The 18966-nt window shown below is 43.2% G+C and overlaps 1 protein-coding gene across 1 annotated transcript in view; it reads right to left on the bottom strand.

Moving 5' to 3' along the window:
• LOC137058695 (spermatogenesis-associated protein 16-like) overlaps positions 1–18966 on the bottom strand; it is a 175613-nt gene that overhangs the window by 83916 nt on the left and 72731 nt on the right. Inside the window, exon 4 of the mRNA XM_067432061.1 lies at positions 12529–12618. Within this exon, the coding sequence (XP_067288162.1) occupies positions 12529–12618 (90 nt within the window). The remainder of the gene's footprint in view (positions 1–12528; positions 12619–18966) is intronic.

Here is an 18966-nt window from a genome sequence, read left to right on the forward strand (position 1 = left end):
ACCACACCTGTCTCTAACTTTACCCTTAAACTTACCCATCCCACCACACCTGTCTCTAACTTTACCCTTAAACTTACCCATCCCACCACACCTGTCTCTAACTTTACCCTTAAACTTACCCATCCCACCACACCTGTCTCTAATTTTACCCTTAAACTTACCCATACCACCACACCTGTCTCTAACTTTACCCTTAAACTGACCCATCCCACCACACCTGTCTCTAACTTTACCCTTAAACTTACCCATACCACCACACCTGTCTCTAATTTTACCCTTAAACTTACCCATACCACCACACCTGTCTCTAATTTTACCCTTAAACTTACCCATCCCACCACACCTGTCTCTAACTTTACCCTTAAACTTACCCATCCCACCACACCTGTCCTTAACTCAACCCGTATCTCACCTTAATATCAGCAAAGGTGTTTTGCAATACAATTTGAACACAGTAAGTACATTGTATTTATTTTTTGATGTAAGTACAAAGTACTTAAGGCTGCCTAATATAAAGTGGGGCCAAAGTAACAAATGTACTGCTAATGGTTATTTAAAGCTACACTGTCTAACTTTTTTAGTTTATTCTTAGCTAAAAAGACTAGTTCTTTCAAAAAATAAATGTGCTCATTAGTGTATATTTACTTCTTTCAAGTAATAAAGTATTCTTGTAAGTTTATAATATGCCATTGAAAATACATACGGGTGAGGGGTTCGAATGCCGGTTGCCATGTTGCGCCTCCATCTTGAAAGTACATTAGCCAAAGAGGGACATACCCATAAGTTCAAGCTTCGCCTTGCACGTTTTACCACTCGATGGCACCATGTCGAATGTGAAGAGGGGGATTGGCATGTTAATCTTGGACTAAATCGGCCACCATAGGAGTTAAAACGAAATCAGAATTGATAGGAACAGAAACTAATATTCACTGGATGGTCATATACCTATTCACCGCTAGATGGGGGAAAATATCACACAGTGTAGCTTTAATGTTAGTTAATACATTAACTAATGTTAATTAATTACCATTTGTCAGGACTCTGGTTTGATCATCAGGTTTTTTTTGTGTGTGTGGTTGTCTGTTCCACTCACTCGGCCATCACAGCTGCACCTCATTCTAATTAGTGCCCCAGCTCTCCCCACACACACCTGTCTCTTGTTTTTACATTGATTCCTCCACTACTTATGCTTCTCTCTATCTTTGCTTCTCTGTCAGTGTGTCTTGGTTACCGTCCGTTTCACTACTGTCCTAACTAATCCTGTTCTAGTCGTGCCAAGCTTTCATGCCCTGATTGTTTGTTTAAATCTTGTTTTTTCTTCTTTGTTTTGCCCAGTTCCTGTATGCAGACCTGTGTTGGATCAGTTACATGTTAAATGATTTTCTGCTTCTGTTTTGGACTGTTACCTGGGCTGTGCTCCTGGGACTGTGGTTTCCCTCTGGTTTCGACCCCTGCCTGGCCCATCTTCCGTACCAACTTTCCTTAGGGATTGTTGCATTGCTGAACGGTCTCCTGGCTTATATCCTGACTGCTGCTTGGATTTCGCCTCGGCTCAGCCCTTTACCTGGCAGCTCGGCTGCCTGTTATTTTGTGTTGTTTTGCCTTACTGTTGGGTCAATAAACTAAGCTAACTGCTAATCTGCGCTTGGGTCCCTGTTTCGTCCCAGCACCCCTAACAGTACACACTGAACAGGATGGATCCAGCAGATCAATCGCAGTTACGCTCGGCTTTGGAAGCACACGGTGCGCTGCTCGGACAGCATCAAGGGGAGCTGGCGGCTGCTAGTCATGCTGTGGACTCATTAGCCAGCCAAGTCACCGAGCTTACCGAAGCTGTGCGCCGAATGGAGACTGAACGTACTCTTGTGACGCCGGCCACTGGACATTCTTCAGTCACCCCTGAACCACGCATCAACAACCCTCCTATTTACTCCGGTGAGCCCACAGTATGTCGTGCATTCATTATTCAATGTGAGGTGATTTTCTCTCTGCAACCCCTCACTTATGCCTCAGATTCAGCCAAAGTAGCATTTGTCATCTCTCTCCTTGCCGGTCGAGCTCGGGAGTGGGCCACTTCTGTTTGGGCAGCAAAGGCGGCATGTTGTATGGAGTTTTCCAGCTTTAAAGCTGAGTTTGTCAAGATATTCGACCGCTCAGCACTCGGTAAGGAGGCATCAAGGTTGCTGGCAGCACTTCGTCAGGGGAGACGTTCAGTAGCTGACTTCGCCATCGAATTTCGTACTCTTGCTGCATCAAGTGAGTGGAATGACACCGCTCTGGCGGCCAGGTTCACGGAGGGGCTGGAGGATGAGATAAGGGATGAGATGTATGCTCATGATCTTCCTGAACATCTTGATGAACTTGTTGATCTGGCGGTTCGTTTGGATAATCGACGGGATCTTCGTCGGAGAGCTCGGGCTTCTACATCCTTGTCTTTGCTTGACTCTGTGTCTGCTTTTTCAGTTTCTGATACTCCAGTCCACTCATCTGCTCCGGAACCTATGCAGTTGGGCAGGTACCGGTTATCTGCTGAGGAGAAACAGAAACGTCTGTCCAAAGGATTATGTCTCTACTGTGGCCGACCGGGACATTTTGCTTCTTCCTGTCCGACAAAAGCCAACGCTCGTCAGTAAACAAGGGGGTACTGACGAGCGCTACTTCCACCACCCCATCTACTGGTTCCCGCTCTATGCTTCCAGTCTCTGTCACATATAAAGGTGTTGTTCATCAACTCTCTGCCCTCATTGATTCCGGGGCCGAAGGGAATTTTATTGATTTTTCTTGGGCTTTGAGGAAGGGCATTTCTTTTCAATCTCTCTCTCCTGTCCTCACTGCTCACGCTTTAGATGGCAGAAAACTCACCACCATTTCCCAGACCACAGTTCCATTACAAGTTATTACATCTGGTAATCACAGAGAAGAAATCGTTTTCTTTGTCACTCACTCACCCCTTACTCCGGTAGTCTTGGGTCATTCCTGGTTAACCACTCACAATCCACACATTAACTGGTCTGAAAACACCATCTTATCATGGAGTCCTTATTGTCATGCCCATTGTCTTGTATCTGCCTTGTCTTCTGTCTCTTCTTTTCCTGTGTTGCAGGAGGAGCCTGTTGATCTCTCTGGGGTTCCTGAGGTCTACCATGATTTGCGGGCGGTTTTCAGTCACTCCCGGGCCGCATCTCTTCCTCCACACCGTCCCTATGATTGTGCCATCAATCTCCTTCCTGGCACTTCTCCGCCGAAGGGACGGTTATTTTCCTTGTCTGCTCCTGAACGGGCGGCCATGGAGAAGTATCTTTCTGAGTCTCTGGCAGCCGGTGTAATTCGTCCTTCTTCCTCTCCAGCTGGGGCGGGGTTCTTCTTTGTGAAGAAAAAGGATGGTTCCTTGCGCCCTTGCATTGATTACCGGGGGCTGAATGACATCACCATTAAGAATAGGTATCCACTACCTTTGATGTCATCAGCCTTCGAGATCCTGCAGGGGGCAAGGTACTTCACGAAGTTAGACCTTCGAAACGCCTATCATTTGGTTCGGATCAGGGAGGGGGACGAATGGAAGACGGCTTTTAATACACCCACAGGGCATTTTGAGTACAGGGTCCTTCCCTTTGGTTTGACTAATGCTCCAGCCGTCTTCCAGGCACTCGTCAATGACGTGCTGAGAGACATGATCAACAAATTTGTCTTTGTGTATCTGGATGACATCCTCATTTTTTCTCGTTCACTCCAGGTACACATACAGCACGTCAGACGAGTGTTGCAGCGGTTGCTAGAGAACCAACTGTTTGCTAAGGCGGAGAAGTGTTCCTTCCACAACCAGTCAGTTCCGTTTTTGGGACACATCATATCAGTGGAGGGGATTCGCATGGACCCTGCGAAGGTAGAAGCCGTCTCTGACTGGCCCACACCTGGCAACCGTAAGGCATTGCAAAGTTTTATTGGCTTTGCCAATTTCTACAGGCGGTTTATCCGAAATTTTGGCCAGGTGGCGGCTCCTCTGACAGCATTAACCTCCACAAAGAAACCGTTTTGTTGGTCCTCAGCTGCTCAGGCAGCCTTTGATGAACTTAAGAGGCGGTTTTCGTCTGCTCCTGTCTTAATAACTCCGGACCCCATGCGGCAGTTTGTTGTGGAGGTTGATGCGTCAGAGGTAGGTGTCGGAGCGGTGCTTTCGCAACGGTCTCCTCTTGACAATAAATTGCATCCGTGTGCTTATTTTTCACACCGATTGTCTCCCTCAGAACGGAACTACGACATCGGCAATCGTGAGTTGTTGGCAGTGCGGCTGGCTTTGGGGGAGTGGCGCCATTGGTTTGAGGGTTCGGCTGAGCCATTTCTGGTCTGGACCGACCACCGGAACTTGGAGTATATCCAAACAGCCAAACGATTGAATTCCAGGCAGGCTCGCTGGGCACTTTTCTTTGGGCGCTTTAATTTTACCCTGTCTTACCGGCCGGGCTCCAAAAACATTAAGCCTGACGCTCTCTCTCGTCAGTTCACAGCTCCGGAGGACGCAACTCCACCAGACACCATTCTTTTACCTGGTTGTGTGGTGGGGTCCGTCACCTGGGGTATCGAGGACAGTGTCAGGCAGGCTCAGTCAGGGGCAGAGGTACCGGAGGGAGGCCCAGTTGGTCTGTTGTTTGTTCCGGAGTCGGTTCGGCCAGAGGTTCTAGAGTGGGGCCACTCGTCCAGGCTGGTCTGTCACCCAGGAGTGAGGAGAACGTTGGCTGCCATTCGCCAGCGTTTTTGGTGGCCAGGCATGGTAGGGGATGTTCGTGGTTTTGTGGTCGCCTGCTCGGTCTGTGCTCAAAACAAATCCTCTAGTTCTGTACCCGTTGGTTTGCTCCAACCTCTCCCTGTACCATCTCGCCCCTGGTCCCATATTGCGCTGGACTTTGTGTCTGGATTACCGGAGTCCAGTGGCAATACGGTTGTCCTCACTGTAGTGGATCGCTTTTCTAAAGCGGTTCACTTCATCCCTCTCCCTAAACTTCCTTCAGCTAGGGAGACTGCACGGGCAGTCCTGGACCACGTCTTTCGGATCCATGGTCTTCCGGAGGACGTGGTTTCTGACAGAGGCCCCCAGTTCGTCTCCCACTTCTGGAGGGAGTTCTGTCGACAGATTGGTGCTACTGCTAGTCTGTCGTCAGGATTCCATCCACAAACCAACGGCCAGACCGAGCGTGCGAACCAGGACCTCGGGAGGGCCCTTCGCTGTCTGGCTTCTCACAATCCCTCATCCTGGTGCCAGCAGCTTACGTGGGTTGAGTATGCTCACAATACATTGCCGGTGTCGTCTACTGGATTATCTCCTTTTTCTTGCTGTCTGGGATATCAACCCCCTCTGTTTCCTTCACAGGGTTCCGAAGCTGCGGTTCCCTCAGTTCAGGCATTTATCAATCGATGTCGGCGGACCTGGAGGAGAGCCAGGGAAGCACTTCTGAGAACTAGGGAACGCACCAAGAGATTGGCGGACCGTCGTCGGGCTGAGGCACCCAAGTACATCTGTGGACAAAAGGTATGGCTCTCCACCAAAGACCTGTCTCTTAAGGTGCCCTCCAAGAAGTTGGCACCACGGTTCATTGGGCCATACCCCATTGTTAAGGTGCTCAGCCCGGTGGCGGTTCGGCTTCGGCTCCCACATCCTCTTCGTCGAGTGCACCCAGTGTTTCATGTGTCTTGTGTCAAGCCTTTTATTCGTTCTCGCTCTTCTTCACATGTTTCTTCTAATCCCATCCCCCCTCCCCCCCTGATGGTTGAGGGTGCTCCCGCTTTCACCGTCAGGAGGATTCTTGATTCCAGGCGGCGGGGCAGGGGATACCAGTATCTGGTTGATTGGGAGGGGTACGGTCCGGAGGAGAGATGTTGGGTTCCGACTCGGGACATTCTGGACCGCTCTCTTATTGAGGAATACCATCGATCTGCCCCTCATCCTGGGAAGCCTGGTGGCATTCCTGGGGTGGGGGGTCCTGTCAGGACTCTGGTTTGATCATCAGGTTTTTTTTGTGTGTGTGGTTGTCTGTTCCACTCACTCGGCCATCACAGCTGCACCTCATTCTAATTAGTGCCCCAGCTCTCCCCACACACACCTGTCTCTTGTTTTTACATTGATTCCTCCACTACTTATGCTTCTCTCTATCTTTGCTTCTCTGTCAGTGTGTCTTGGTTACCGTCCGTTTCACTACTGTCCTAACTAATCCTGTTCTAGTCGTGCCAAGCTTTCATGCCCTGATTGTTTGTTTAAATCTTGTTTTTTCTTCTTTGTTTTGCCCAGTTCCTGTATGCAGACCTGTGTTGGATCAGTTACATGTTAAATGATTTTCTGCTTCTGTTTTGGACTGTTACCTGGGCTGTGCTCCTGGGACTGTGGTTTCCCTCTGGTTTCGACCCCTGCCTGGCCCATCTTCCGTACCAACTTTCCTTAGGGATTGTTGCATTGCTGAACGGTCTCCTGGCTTATATCCTGACTGCTGCTTGGATTTCGCCTCGGCTCAGCCCTTTACCTGGCAGCTCGGCTGCCTGTTATTTTGTGTTGTTTTGCCTTACTGTTGGGTCAATAAACTAAGCTAACTGCTAATCTGCGCTTGGGTCCCTGTTTCGTCCCAGCACCCCTAACACCATTATTCTAAAGTGTTACCAATAAATGAACTCCAACCATATACTGTATATATGCAACAATAATAATGATACTGTATTATTATTATTATTATATTTAAAGGGGTTATTAAAGGGGGGAGGAGAACGTTTGTTTGTTCGCTTCATATCACAGCAGAAGTGTTTGTAAACAAGTCTCAGGTCGAGCTGGATTTGTAGACATATTGAGATTAAAACACAATACTGTTTCTTATATACTGGATCCGACAGGAGGGATGGGGCAACACACTTATTTGAGTAAAACTTGTTTTTTATATGTAATAGTATTGCCTTGCTATAGATCGTTTGGTTTAATTTGCACCACCTGTGTTCCCTTGTACCCTGCCTCATTTGTTCCCTTTTATAAGCTCCTTGTGTCTGTCAGTCTTTGTCAGATCGTTGTAATGTCTATGTCTCCCGGTTCCCCGTGAATTCCCAGTTGGTATGTTTTTGAGTTTATGTTTTGATTATGTATTTTGCCCCCTCGAGGGTTTTGTTTTCTATTTATAATTTGTTTTGTATTTGTTTCCTTTTTGTTAATAAATCACTCCTTTTGCACTTGAATCCTCGCACCAGTTTTTCCTTTGTGTTTACGTAACAATGAGCCCTGTGGTCGAGAGAATCGCTTTCAAAACAACCCCTTCCTCATGTGAACTGAACTGAACAGAGAAGCTGAAGCTCATTAAATATGCAAATCTTATCCAATCGTAGCCGTGGGCGTTTACTTCAAAGGCTCCAGTGCGGCACGCCCATCAGAACCCAGCGTTTTGGAGAGAGCCTCAAAACCAGTGTAGACCATAGCCTATTACTTATTAGTTATGTTTTTGAATATAAAAACCAAACAAATGTCATTAGTTGACCTGAAAAAAAAAGCCAGTTCTTGACACCTTTAAAAAATGTCAACGTCACAAAGCATAACGCACAATACCCAAAAACACTGTTTTAAATAGATTTAGTACAGTACATTTTTAAAAGAAAAGCGATTCTTGCAATTGTAATGCAACAAGGAATATATTTGTAATACACTTTAAAAAATGTGCAGGGAATAAATGAGCCTGCACAGTGACAGGACAAACAAGAATGAATGAATGAATGAATGGATGTATGGATGGATGGATGGATGATGGATGGATGGATGGATGGATGAATACTTGTGCCAACCTTACAGACTTGCACTCCAGAGTGAATCATTCATTTAATTCAGTCAGAAACGTTGATTCTTTTAGGAACAAAACATTTTCCTCAGGCACACGCAAACAAAGCCCTTCATCTTTGCCCTTCATTGAAGGGGCAAAAAAGTCCCTGATGTGTGTCCATCAAGATCCAAGAGAAATTAAATAATAGACTAATCCTGTTTTGAGAATGTATTCAGTTCCCTACTGAATGTTTACTGATTAAAATGTATTGATTTATTTGCATGAATTAGCATTTATAAACCTGTGAAAACAGCACCCCTACTTCCCAAGCCCCTAGTGGCAGATTGATGATTTATTTTTAACACCGAATTGATCCTCTCATCATAGTCACGGTGGGCGTAACGGTGCGCACGACGGAGTAGAGAAAGAAAACATTCTTTATTCTTTCTTAAGAACACTCAGGATATTACGTGTCTGATTATGTGAAGCTGGATATGTAGCTGAAGACCTGTAAGTCTGTGATGCAGGCAGAGCGACATCTGACCAAGGCAAAGCCAGAGGGATGAGGGAGCCCGGTGAAGCCATAAGGACAATGGTCCCAGGTGGAGCAGAGGGAGGAAGGAGCAAAAACAGGTTGATGGGCTGAGGTGGAGTAACTGGATCGACAGTTTTAGGCGGAGCCAGGGAATCCTTTTGACTGGTGGAGCTGGAGACCGGAAGACCTGAGGAAAATCCACACAATTGATTGGTGTCAGAGGAAGAGAGAAGGGGCTGAAGGGAACTGGCGGATTTTGGAAGAGGAGGCAGAAGAGGGAGGCTCTAGTGCAGAGGCGGACAGTACTCAAGTATTTTTACTTTCCAAGTAATTTTGTTTTTCAAGTATATGTACTTTATCAGTGTTCTTCTTTGGAAAACCTTTACTTCACAACATTCCAAAACATTATATTGTACTTTTTACTGCAATAAATTTCATATTGAATATAATTGAATACTTAATTAATTTAAACATGTAGTGCTGTATACTTTTACTCAAGAAAAAGTATTCAAAGTTTTACATGAGTACAAGTAAGAAAGTAATTTTTTGTGTAATTAAGTATGAAAAGTTAGAAAACAACAACTTTTATTAATGAAATTAAGGCCAGTAAAAAGTATGACATTAAATATTATGCTTTAGAATGCAGTAAAGTAAAAGTTTTCTAAAGAAAAACACTGATAATGTATATTCTTAAAAATTTACTTGAGTAGAAATGAAAAATACTCCATTACTGTCCACCTCTGCTCTGGCGACACAGGGGACTTTGAGCTGGGCAGAACCAGCAAGGGTACAGGAGAAATAGGAACATATCCGCTTCCATTTTCAAATAACCTGAAAAGGTCAGCAGCAGCTCTTCCTCCATTTCCTCAAACTCCACTAGTACTTTCACTAAGGCACACGATGTTGCCAGGTCACGCAAATGGTCATACTGACTGTGGGGCTCAGGCTCCAGGGCAATGGTTGGCTCAGTCTTTTTCTCTGGCACTGGTTAATGCATCGTAGCAGGCCTAGGCTCACTGTCTGCGGTGGCCTCTGGCATCATATCCGTGTGGCAGGGTGATGGCTGGCAGGGCAGATGGTGAAAGCCGATCCATTATTCATCAACAACCACTCCGTTCTTTGGGAGGCGTGCTGTGGACTTGCTGAGGCTGGTGATGTAAAAAAACACAGAGCGAGCGGCCCGGATAGTCCAAAAAATCTCTAGTGTGATCCTGCATTGGTCCTTCTGCTTGAGGCCGAGCAGTTGGTTCATTTATGAGAGGGGAGCAAAAAAAGAAAGAAAACTGCAACAAACGAATCTTTTCTTGGTATGGGTATTCTGTCACAGTGGATGTAACAATGCAAATCTTTTTTTTTATAAAAATGTATGAGAAAATGTAACTTTAATGATTATACATTAATAAAATGTTATTATGGAATAATAACGAAATATGGAATAAAAAAAAAAAAACAGTGTCACAGCAACACCATTAGTTAAAGTATACACTGTTAAACCTTGTTGTAGATTTCTGGGCAAATAACTGTAAAATCGCCAGTATTTAGCTTTAACATCATTGGAAGATATTTTACTGTAATATGAGGTGAGGTTTTGCTGCACTAATAATAAACAGTACATTACTTTCAGCGCCCATAAAGGGAAATAACTGTAACATATACTGGTAAATTACTGGTCCACATTCCCATGATGCATTACGTCACCTTTTATTTCAGTCAGAAAACAAGGATGCATGCATGTGAGCACAGAAATACATACACAAGGGCTGGATGTTTGAGCCTAAACGAGCAGGTGTCACCCGTTTGGAGTTTGTTTGCTACTGCTTCGTGCTGTGTTGAGAACTCCAATATTAGATTTGTATGTTTTCAGACTGAAAATAAATCGCACAGCTACAAGTAAGTAAGTAAACAGTTCAAATATTTGTGTTTGTAAAATACATAATGTAAAGTTAGATGGTTTGCATGGTTTGAAAAAGCTTCCTGATTTAGCAAGGTTTTTTTTTGCCTCTCCTCACAACTTCTCACTAAGTAATATCCCTTTGTGTAGATTTTTTTTTTCCTGGAGTAACTGCATTTATCAGCAATTGAACTCTTGCTGATAAACAACTTGTTTTATCATTGCTTTCGTTTTTCTTAGTGACGCTATGTTCACACCAAACGCGAATTGAGCGTCAAAATCGCATCTACCACGTCTAGTTTGACACGTGAACATTTTGATTCCATTCGCCCGTCCGCAGCTAATTGGACGCGCGTAGAAATCGAGCATTTGAAGTGAAATAGATAGCGAAATATATTAGGCATTAATCACACATGTGGTTCAGCCAACGCACTACCTGGATTATCTTCTGAAATAGCTGTTTTCTGATTCACTCAACAGGTTTTTAGTGAGGATTAATCCTGAGGGGACAAAGTGTGCTTCCAAAGCTGGAACTATAGCCGCAAAACTGTGTCATCTGTTAAGAAAGATTCAAAACATAAATCCACATGTACAGACATTTTTGTAGTGGCTCACTGAATTTAAGCGAAAACATACAACTAACTGAAAGCATTTTTGTTAATGTTTTACTTGTACAGATATAAGAAGGTCATTTAATTTGTGTTAACATAAATAACCTGAGGGTCATTAGTGCCTGAGATGTAGATTTGGGCGTTGCATCCAAGTTATTTTTTATTTGGTTGGAGGCAGGATTTGACATGTCTTGAAAATATTTGTGTGTTTTCATATTATGTTTGTTGATATTATTGTTATGAAGGAGCATGTACCTCCGAAGGGCAGAGGGTTAGTCAACAAACGGTTATAGTGACGTCATTCCTGAAGGAAGTGTAGGGCTGTAGTCCAAACCGGCCGTTCGCTGTAGGCTTTGAAAGGGAACTTCTGTTAAATAAAATATCTCACTTGGCATTGAACTTTGAGCTTTATAATTTAACAGGTATTATTTATGCTCCAACAGCAACATTACACACTAACTAAAGTTTGAAAGATGGAATCGCGGAGAACGGGACTTTTAATGAATGCCTGGTGAGCACTTATTTCGAAAACATCCTAAAAATGTTACCGACCCCAAACTTTTGACCATTGGTATTTTATTTTTGTGAGAAGTGTGCTTGTGCTCTCTTTCTGTATAATAGTTGACACCTAGTTTGATATAATGCAATGACATTTAAGTGTTTCGTATAGTTGTCAGTCCAAATACTCATTCGGCCACTATTAGAAAATGTTTTTCTTTAGTTAATGACTCCCACTGTTCTGCACAATTGTAAGCAAAGCTGGCCAGATCTCACCCACATCTATTGCAACGAAAGAACATAAAGAGCCTGAATCAAATAGTGCCAGTGCGATGTACCAACTTCATATAAATGCACTTCTGCAGTGTTCCCAGAAAACATCTCTTCCCCCATTGGGATAGTAGCACTAAATTTGTAGGCAGGGTGGCGGAGTTGATCTATTTCTGCTTGCAGAAACTCAAATGCGAAAGGGGGTGGAAGCAAGAACAAGTGTGTGTGTGTGTTTGTGTGTGTGTGTGTGTGTGTGTGTGTGTGTGTGTGTGTGTGTGTGTGTGTGTGTGTGTGTGTGTGTGTGTGTGTTTGTGTGTGAGAGAGAAAGAGAGAGAGAGAGAGAGAGAGAGAGAGAGAGAGAGAGAGAGAGAGAGAGAGAGAGAGAGAGAGAGAGAGAGATACCAAAGCATCCGTTTTTTCTCTCTAATCTATTTCAACTTGGTTAATGTGGCTTGATAATGATCAAACAGAATATGACTTCCTCGCAATAAATGGCCCCCGCAGCCACCAGTTGGCCATGGCATTTGGTGTAACCGACGCCTCTAAACGATTTATTCCACTGACGTCCAATAACTAATGGTAGCTGTCATCTGTAAAAGACCAATGATGGGAACATAGGCATTTGGTAACCATATCATTAAAACACATATGGAGCATCCGTGTGTGCAGGCTACAGGGGAAGATGTCAGTCGGCAGTGGCGGGAGTGGATGTAATCGTAGCTCTAATTGTCTTCTTCCAAGCACACCCCACTGAACCATCAGGATTTATGTATCGCCCAGAACATATTTTTCCAGCACAGGCTGACAGAACAGAGGGAGATGTAACGAACCACTGGACAGACATGTTTGCGAGGTTTGTCTAAATGACTGGGAGCTTTTCTCCTACTGAATCTGTCTTCATTTTGAGGAAAGGAACCTTTCTGAGCCCTCCATTAATGCCAATTTTACCTTGCTGCCTCACAGGGGTTTCCCAGCAGTCGATACGCCATAGCCTGTCGAAGATGATTCTGAAAACGAATGGGGTTTAGCTGGATACTCCTGCAAATCAAGAGGGGAGAGATGGGAAAAATGTGAAATCATGTTTCCAGGAACAATTTGCAACAAGACTACATAAAACGGATCAATCATAACCCATAATGGGATTTATGAATAAATAAATAAAAAATGTAAGACACTGATGTCCATTAGTATAAAAAAGCCTTCAGAATGTTGTTCCTATTTTAAGTCATTTAAAATGCACGAGATGGATGGCATATTTTGAATGATGATGAAAACAGAATTAAAAAATAAAGGAATTATACTTCAACAACAAATAATGTATATAACATATATCAGTCAGTCAGAATGGAGTTTGGAAGTTTGGAAAAAAAGTAAGTAACAAAAGAATTGTCCCTATAGCAACAAACAACTGTCCCGAATGAACATTAAAATAAAGACCGTAGGTGACCACCTGGGTCATGCTCTATTGCAGGACAGATGTGATTTTGAGGGACAATGTGGGACACGTGAGAGATACATTTACAGGACCTACTGTATTCCCTCTACTAAATATATAACTGAATAACAGGTTGTAGGCAAAAATCATGTTTTATACGGAAATAGATGTTCTTAAGTTGCGAGTGATTAGTAGTTATTATACTATGCAATCAATAAATGCATTTTTACTAGATTCAGTGCATCTTGAACGTATGTTTTTGTTTTCCTGGCTGGAGTAGTTATATTTTTGATGAGGTTCACATGGTTCCTTTGCTTCATCCACACAGTAGTCATTAGCATTCTCCACGAATGCGTTGGTTGGTTATTTTTCAAATTTAATAACATTATGGCTACGCAAATGGATTTTTAAATGCCAATAGCATTTTTTTCTATTATATTCTTATTTGGGCATTGTATTTTCAATAAATAAAATAATACAGACATAATTGAAATGTGGGACACAGATTACGTCTTGCGGACAAAGCGTCCAGGTTTGGGACTGGTCACCCTATGACTGTTGTCAGTCTGTGTCTTGTTTTTTTTTTTTTTTCTTGTGTCCCAGTGAGTTTCAGAATCTCTTTTAGAGGAGCATCCTGAATCAGATCTCGTTGTATTCTCGACTAAATAAGGCATTCATTAATTTGATATCTGTAAATAAGTTTTTGACTATATTAAAACATAAAAATGGCATGATATGTTTGCAGATATTTAGGAAACATGCTGAGTTCACATACACGTTTCTCAGATTTAAAAAAAAAAATACAATCTACAGCCAGTTATTCTGCTTTGAAATGTGGATTTTGTGTGGGAATGTCTGTTTTTGTTTGTAAACAAGTCTTAGCTGGATTTGCAGACACAATGTTGTGCTATATTGGATCCGACAGGAATGGTGCAACAAACGTATGTGAGTAAAACGTCTTTTTTATATGTAATAGTAGTCCTGGGGCTATGTGTTTTCCAGATGGGCTACCAAAACGTTAGCCCGTCGGCAGGCTGGTGAATCTCAAATAGTGAAATAATATTCCTTTCTTGATCTGGGTATGCGTGCACGCACGTGTGTGTGTGTGTGAGTGTGTGTGTGCGCTGTTCGCGCTTATATGCACCGATCGGGCAGGCCAAGTAATACAAAAATATTTCAATCAATCGCAGGAGGATGAGAGATGAATCAAAAGAATCCCTCCCTCATGTGCACTGAACTTACATGAAATATGCATATCTTATCCAATCCTAGCTGTGGGTGTTTACTTCTAAGTCTCCAGTGCGGAACGCCCATCAAAACCCAGCGTTCAGGAGAGAGCCTCAAAACCAGTGTAGACATTAGCCTATTACTTATTAGTTATGATGTTTTTGAATGTAAAAACCACACAAACGTCATTAGTTGACCTCAGACAACAGTATAAAACTAATTTAAAAAGCCAGTTCATAACAGTTTAAAGCAGCACTTGGCTACTTTTGCTCTCTTGCTTTTGCGTGGGTCGTCTCATAACCCGCGGACCCCGTATGTCTATTTAATGGTCGCGGGTGTGGGGCGGGTTGTAAAAATATATACAGTGGCGACCGATGCTGTCATGCTTGTTACGGTGATTACCTACCACTCAAACATTGAACTGAAGTATCATATAGATTCTGTAAAACGGTAACCAATAGACTACTATAATGACACTGGCTTGTAAACGTGAGCATCGTGATTATTTGGCGTTTGAAAAAAATAAAACCCATGAAATTATATTCATATGACATGCTGAAACATGCCACTGACTGTAACGTTACCTGGGATGAAGACATTTCACACGCGACGCCAGAAGAACACCTGCATGTGAACTCTTGCAGTGTTCAGGTTAACTGTTAGTGCTGCAACGACCCGCGGCGCCACTTTTATGAAGTTATTTGGCCCGCACCGCACCACTGTATATATTTTTACAACCCGCCCCACACCCGCTACCATTAAATAGACATACGGGGTCCGCGGGTAATGAGACGACCCACGCATCACTAGTTCAGGGCTATCAGGGTTGTCATGTCAACAAATGCACGCGCGATGGCATCCCCTGTTGTAGGATGACAGATCCATAGACAGTAAAAGAAATGGACGGAGCGTTCCCATTGACGTCAACGGCGAAAGAATGAAGTCAACCTAGGGGCACTCACTTCCTGATGGCTGAGCGAACTGCGCAGGCTCAGACTAAGCTTGACGACGTAGATGTGACGTGAGCCTCCTGTCTGACAGCTGTGAGTCTTCTAGTCGATGTGGAAAGCGAAATCTGAATCACGTTGTTTAAATATTTTCTCCCGTTGCTTTTGGCTCACTATGGGCTTCTCCCCATTCTTCCCCCTTGACTTTATCAGACTAGTCTCCAGGACATGTCTCCACGTCCCCCCAACTGTCTCATAGACAGTAAAAGATTGCCTGCGAGCGTCTCCTCAGGTCTATACGGTAATTTCTCAACTGTGCGACAGGGTCGCGTTGGTTATGAGGCAATCATTAGCCTATTTTTACAAAAACAGCTTCTGCGGGGCGATAGTGTAAAGGGGGTCGCACACCGGACGCGGAGCTCGGCGGCGCTCGGCGGCGCGCCACGCAGCGTCTCAGGTATCGCACACCAGACGCGCACATTTTAAAAGGCTACGTTTATTATACATTTCCCCAAAATATGTTTAGACTTTATTCAAGCTGTTGAACTCAGAATGTAAAACAAATGTGTCTTGTAGCAAAGGTTGAAATCAGTATACCTTAACGATAATATACTTTTAATATAAAGCCTTGAAATGGCGCTCTGTGGCGCGGCAGGATTTAGAACAACTTCCTGAGTCGCCGCGGACAGGCGCCGAATGCCGCCACCGGTGTGCGTACACTCATTGAAAACAATGTGTTCGAATTTTAAAGACGTGGCGCGCCGCCGAGCGCCGCCGAGCTCCGCGTCCGGTGTGCGACCCCCTTAAGATACAAGGTAATGGAGCCTTTTATACATTGTCGTGTTTCTTTAGAAATAAACAATGGACAAATGGAGTCTTTAAACGTCTCAGATGCAAAGTTATTCACTGTCAAAGTGACTCAAAAATGAATGGGAGTCAATGGGATGCTAACAGCAGGTGATGGCTTGGTTAGCAATGGCAGCCCCTAGGGGTGGAACGCTTTCCGAGCGCTAGATTACCCCCTTGGACAGATCTTACGACAGTAGTTGAGGACATTATTTTTTCCAAACTGTAGGGGGACCCCGAGAGCAAAAGTAGCCAAGAGCCAAGTCGTGTAAATGAATCGTCAAAACGCATAAAACGTTTTCCGTTTTCAGTTGAAAATGGTGTCGTAAACATATGGTGCGTTTAAGTCCTCCAGGGATGTTCGTATTTATGAGGAGAGAAGTCGTGTTTATGACATCATGTGCATTCAAGATGGCGGTGTACCTCCTTTTAATGAATTTCACAAAAATACAGCAAGGTTAGTTAACTCTGCTTATAGAAAATATAGAACAAAGAATGCACATTTTTTATTAATCTATGAAGCCACTGTAAACGGTATCGTTACATATTATGCTAATTGTTATATTATCGGTACAATGCTAAATTACTTTGCTGTAAATGACAAAGCCTGACAGTGTCACTGCTAAATACCCATTATATTCAACTACAGACACTGCGTATTTACGACTTTGTGGTGGTGTTCATGTGCGTTCAACTCATAAATAAAAACTAACCAACGCCCTTGCAATAAATCATGACTGACACCGCAAACAACAACAATCAAAACATACGTTTTCTTAACGCTTCTTGGCCTGATCAGCCGTTTACCATTAAGGAACAAACAAACGGTATTTCCTCACTACTTGTTCAATTCTAAGTAATCTCTGACAGTTGTGCCAGTGAGAGACAGACAGGCAGGAAGACAGGCATAGAGACCTCACTGAAGCAGCGATATCTCCTTTAAAAAAACACACACAAAAAAACAGCTGCCTGCCAGTGATCATAGCCAACTTTGAAGCTCCATTAATTGCCTTTTCCTCATCACTTGTCGCAACACACGGGGTGTTACTTCGCACACACGGTCTCTTTCACTCAACCTTTTAATGCTTGGTGAAATTAACTGCATGTTCCTTGTGCTTAACATGTGCTGGTTACAGCCGAGGTCGCTGGTAATTGAAGAGCCGGCGCCATATGTTTGACGAGGCAGATGAATCGCCACAGAGCTTCCTCCAGACAGAGACAGAGTGTGAAAACAGCCAGGCCTTACTCATTGTCTGGCCAGCACTTTCTCTCTGTTATCTACTTCTTTAATAATTTACAGAGCTGAAACATCACAGTTATTAAACTAGAGCCCTATTAACCTGTAAAAACTGGATTTTCTTCTTCTTTGTGCTCTATAACTGCCTAATGTCAGAATGACACTTTAAAACCACAGCCAACCCAGTTAATGACTTGGTCCTTATTGCAACATATTCTGGCCAAGAAAGTCAATTTAGACAGGAAGGGGCCATCTGAAAAAATACTTTTTTAAACCATTTTAACAGATTAAAATACAAAAAACACAAGCATTATAGCCAGACAATCGGATTTGAGATAGGAATTTAAAGGACAACTCCGGTGAGAAATGAGCCTAGGGGTAATTAACAGATGGTTACTTAGTAGATCGTTTTCTGGGATGCGTTTTCATGAAAATCGAATGTAAAGAGTTTTATCTCTAAAAACAGATTAGCTTATAGTGCTTGTCTATGGGGCACAGGGTAGACACAGGGTAGTAAAATTAAATCGCTAGTTAATACCACTAACAAGGCTCAAAATAGCCTCATACTAACATGGTAGCATAATGAGGGTCCCTACATGCAAACCGAAGCATTGAGAACTTTGTAAGAGTACAAACAGTTTAATAAGAAGATACTTTATAAACACAGTGCATTACGCGTTCACGGACAGGCGCCATCTTGGAAAACAGTCTTGACGAATCGATCCACGAGCGCTGTTCTAAGTGAGCTGGTCGATAGGAATTAAGTTTGTGAAATGTAATAACATGGACATTTTTATTTTTTTTATTTATTTTCTCTGTTGTGTTCAGTGTTTTCTTCCGGAAACAACGGACCATATGAGATTCCAAGTCACAGTTCATCACTTAGCAGAGCGCTCGTGGCTCGACTGGTTGAGACTGTTTTCCAAGATGGCTGCTGTCCGTGAACACGTAATGTACTGTCTTTATAAAGTATCTTCTTATTAAAATGTTCTCAATGCTTCGGCCTCATTATGCTACTTTGTTAGTGTGAGGCTATTTTGAGCCTTGTTAGTGGTATTAACTAGCGATTTAATTTTACTACTGTGTGCCCCATAGACTAGTGTTATAATCTAATCTGTTTTTAGAGATGAAACTCTTTACATTTGATTTCCATGAAAACGCATCCCAGAGAACGATCTAGTCTGTAACTATTTTTTTCTTTACAAATTGACATCGCTAACTACCAGCCTGGCAAGATAATACAGCGTTTTTAGCTGTTTTTGCTGATCATGTGAATGGGGATTGTTTTAATAACATTGTCACTTGTACAAAGAAAAAACTTCAAACTTCAAAACTCTCAGTCATCATTTAAAACAAAACAGGGGTTCTCAGCTCTGGCCCTTGAGGATTATTTTGTTGTATAGTTTAGTTTCAGCCCTAATCAAACGCACCTGGACAAGCTAATCGGGATTCTCCAAGTAGGTTTCGCTGCATCCTGCATCCAACTCCGCCCACATCCAAAACTTCACTTTCTGACTCCCCATCCCAGTATTGCCCCAGAAACCTGATTTGTTGTATGTACAGTAGGTTCCCGACCGTAAGGGTTTTAAGGCTTAAGGGTAAGTTTTAGGTGGGTTTTAGTATGTAGGTTTTAGATTTAAAGGGTTTTATAGGCGACAGGGTAGGTTTTGAGTGGGTTTCATGCAGTCTGCCAT

Source organism: Pseudorasbora parva, chromosome 22 (assembly GCF_024679245.1).
Source record: "Pseudorasbora parva isolate DD20220531a chromosome 22, ASM2467924v1, whole genome shotgun sequence".
Lineage (NCBI taxonomy): Eukaryota > Metazoa > Chordata > Actinopteri > Cypriniformes > Gobionidae > Pseudorasbora > Pseudorasbora parva.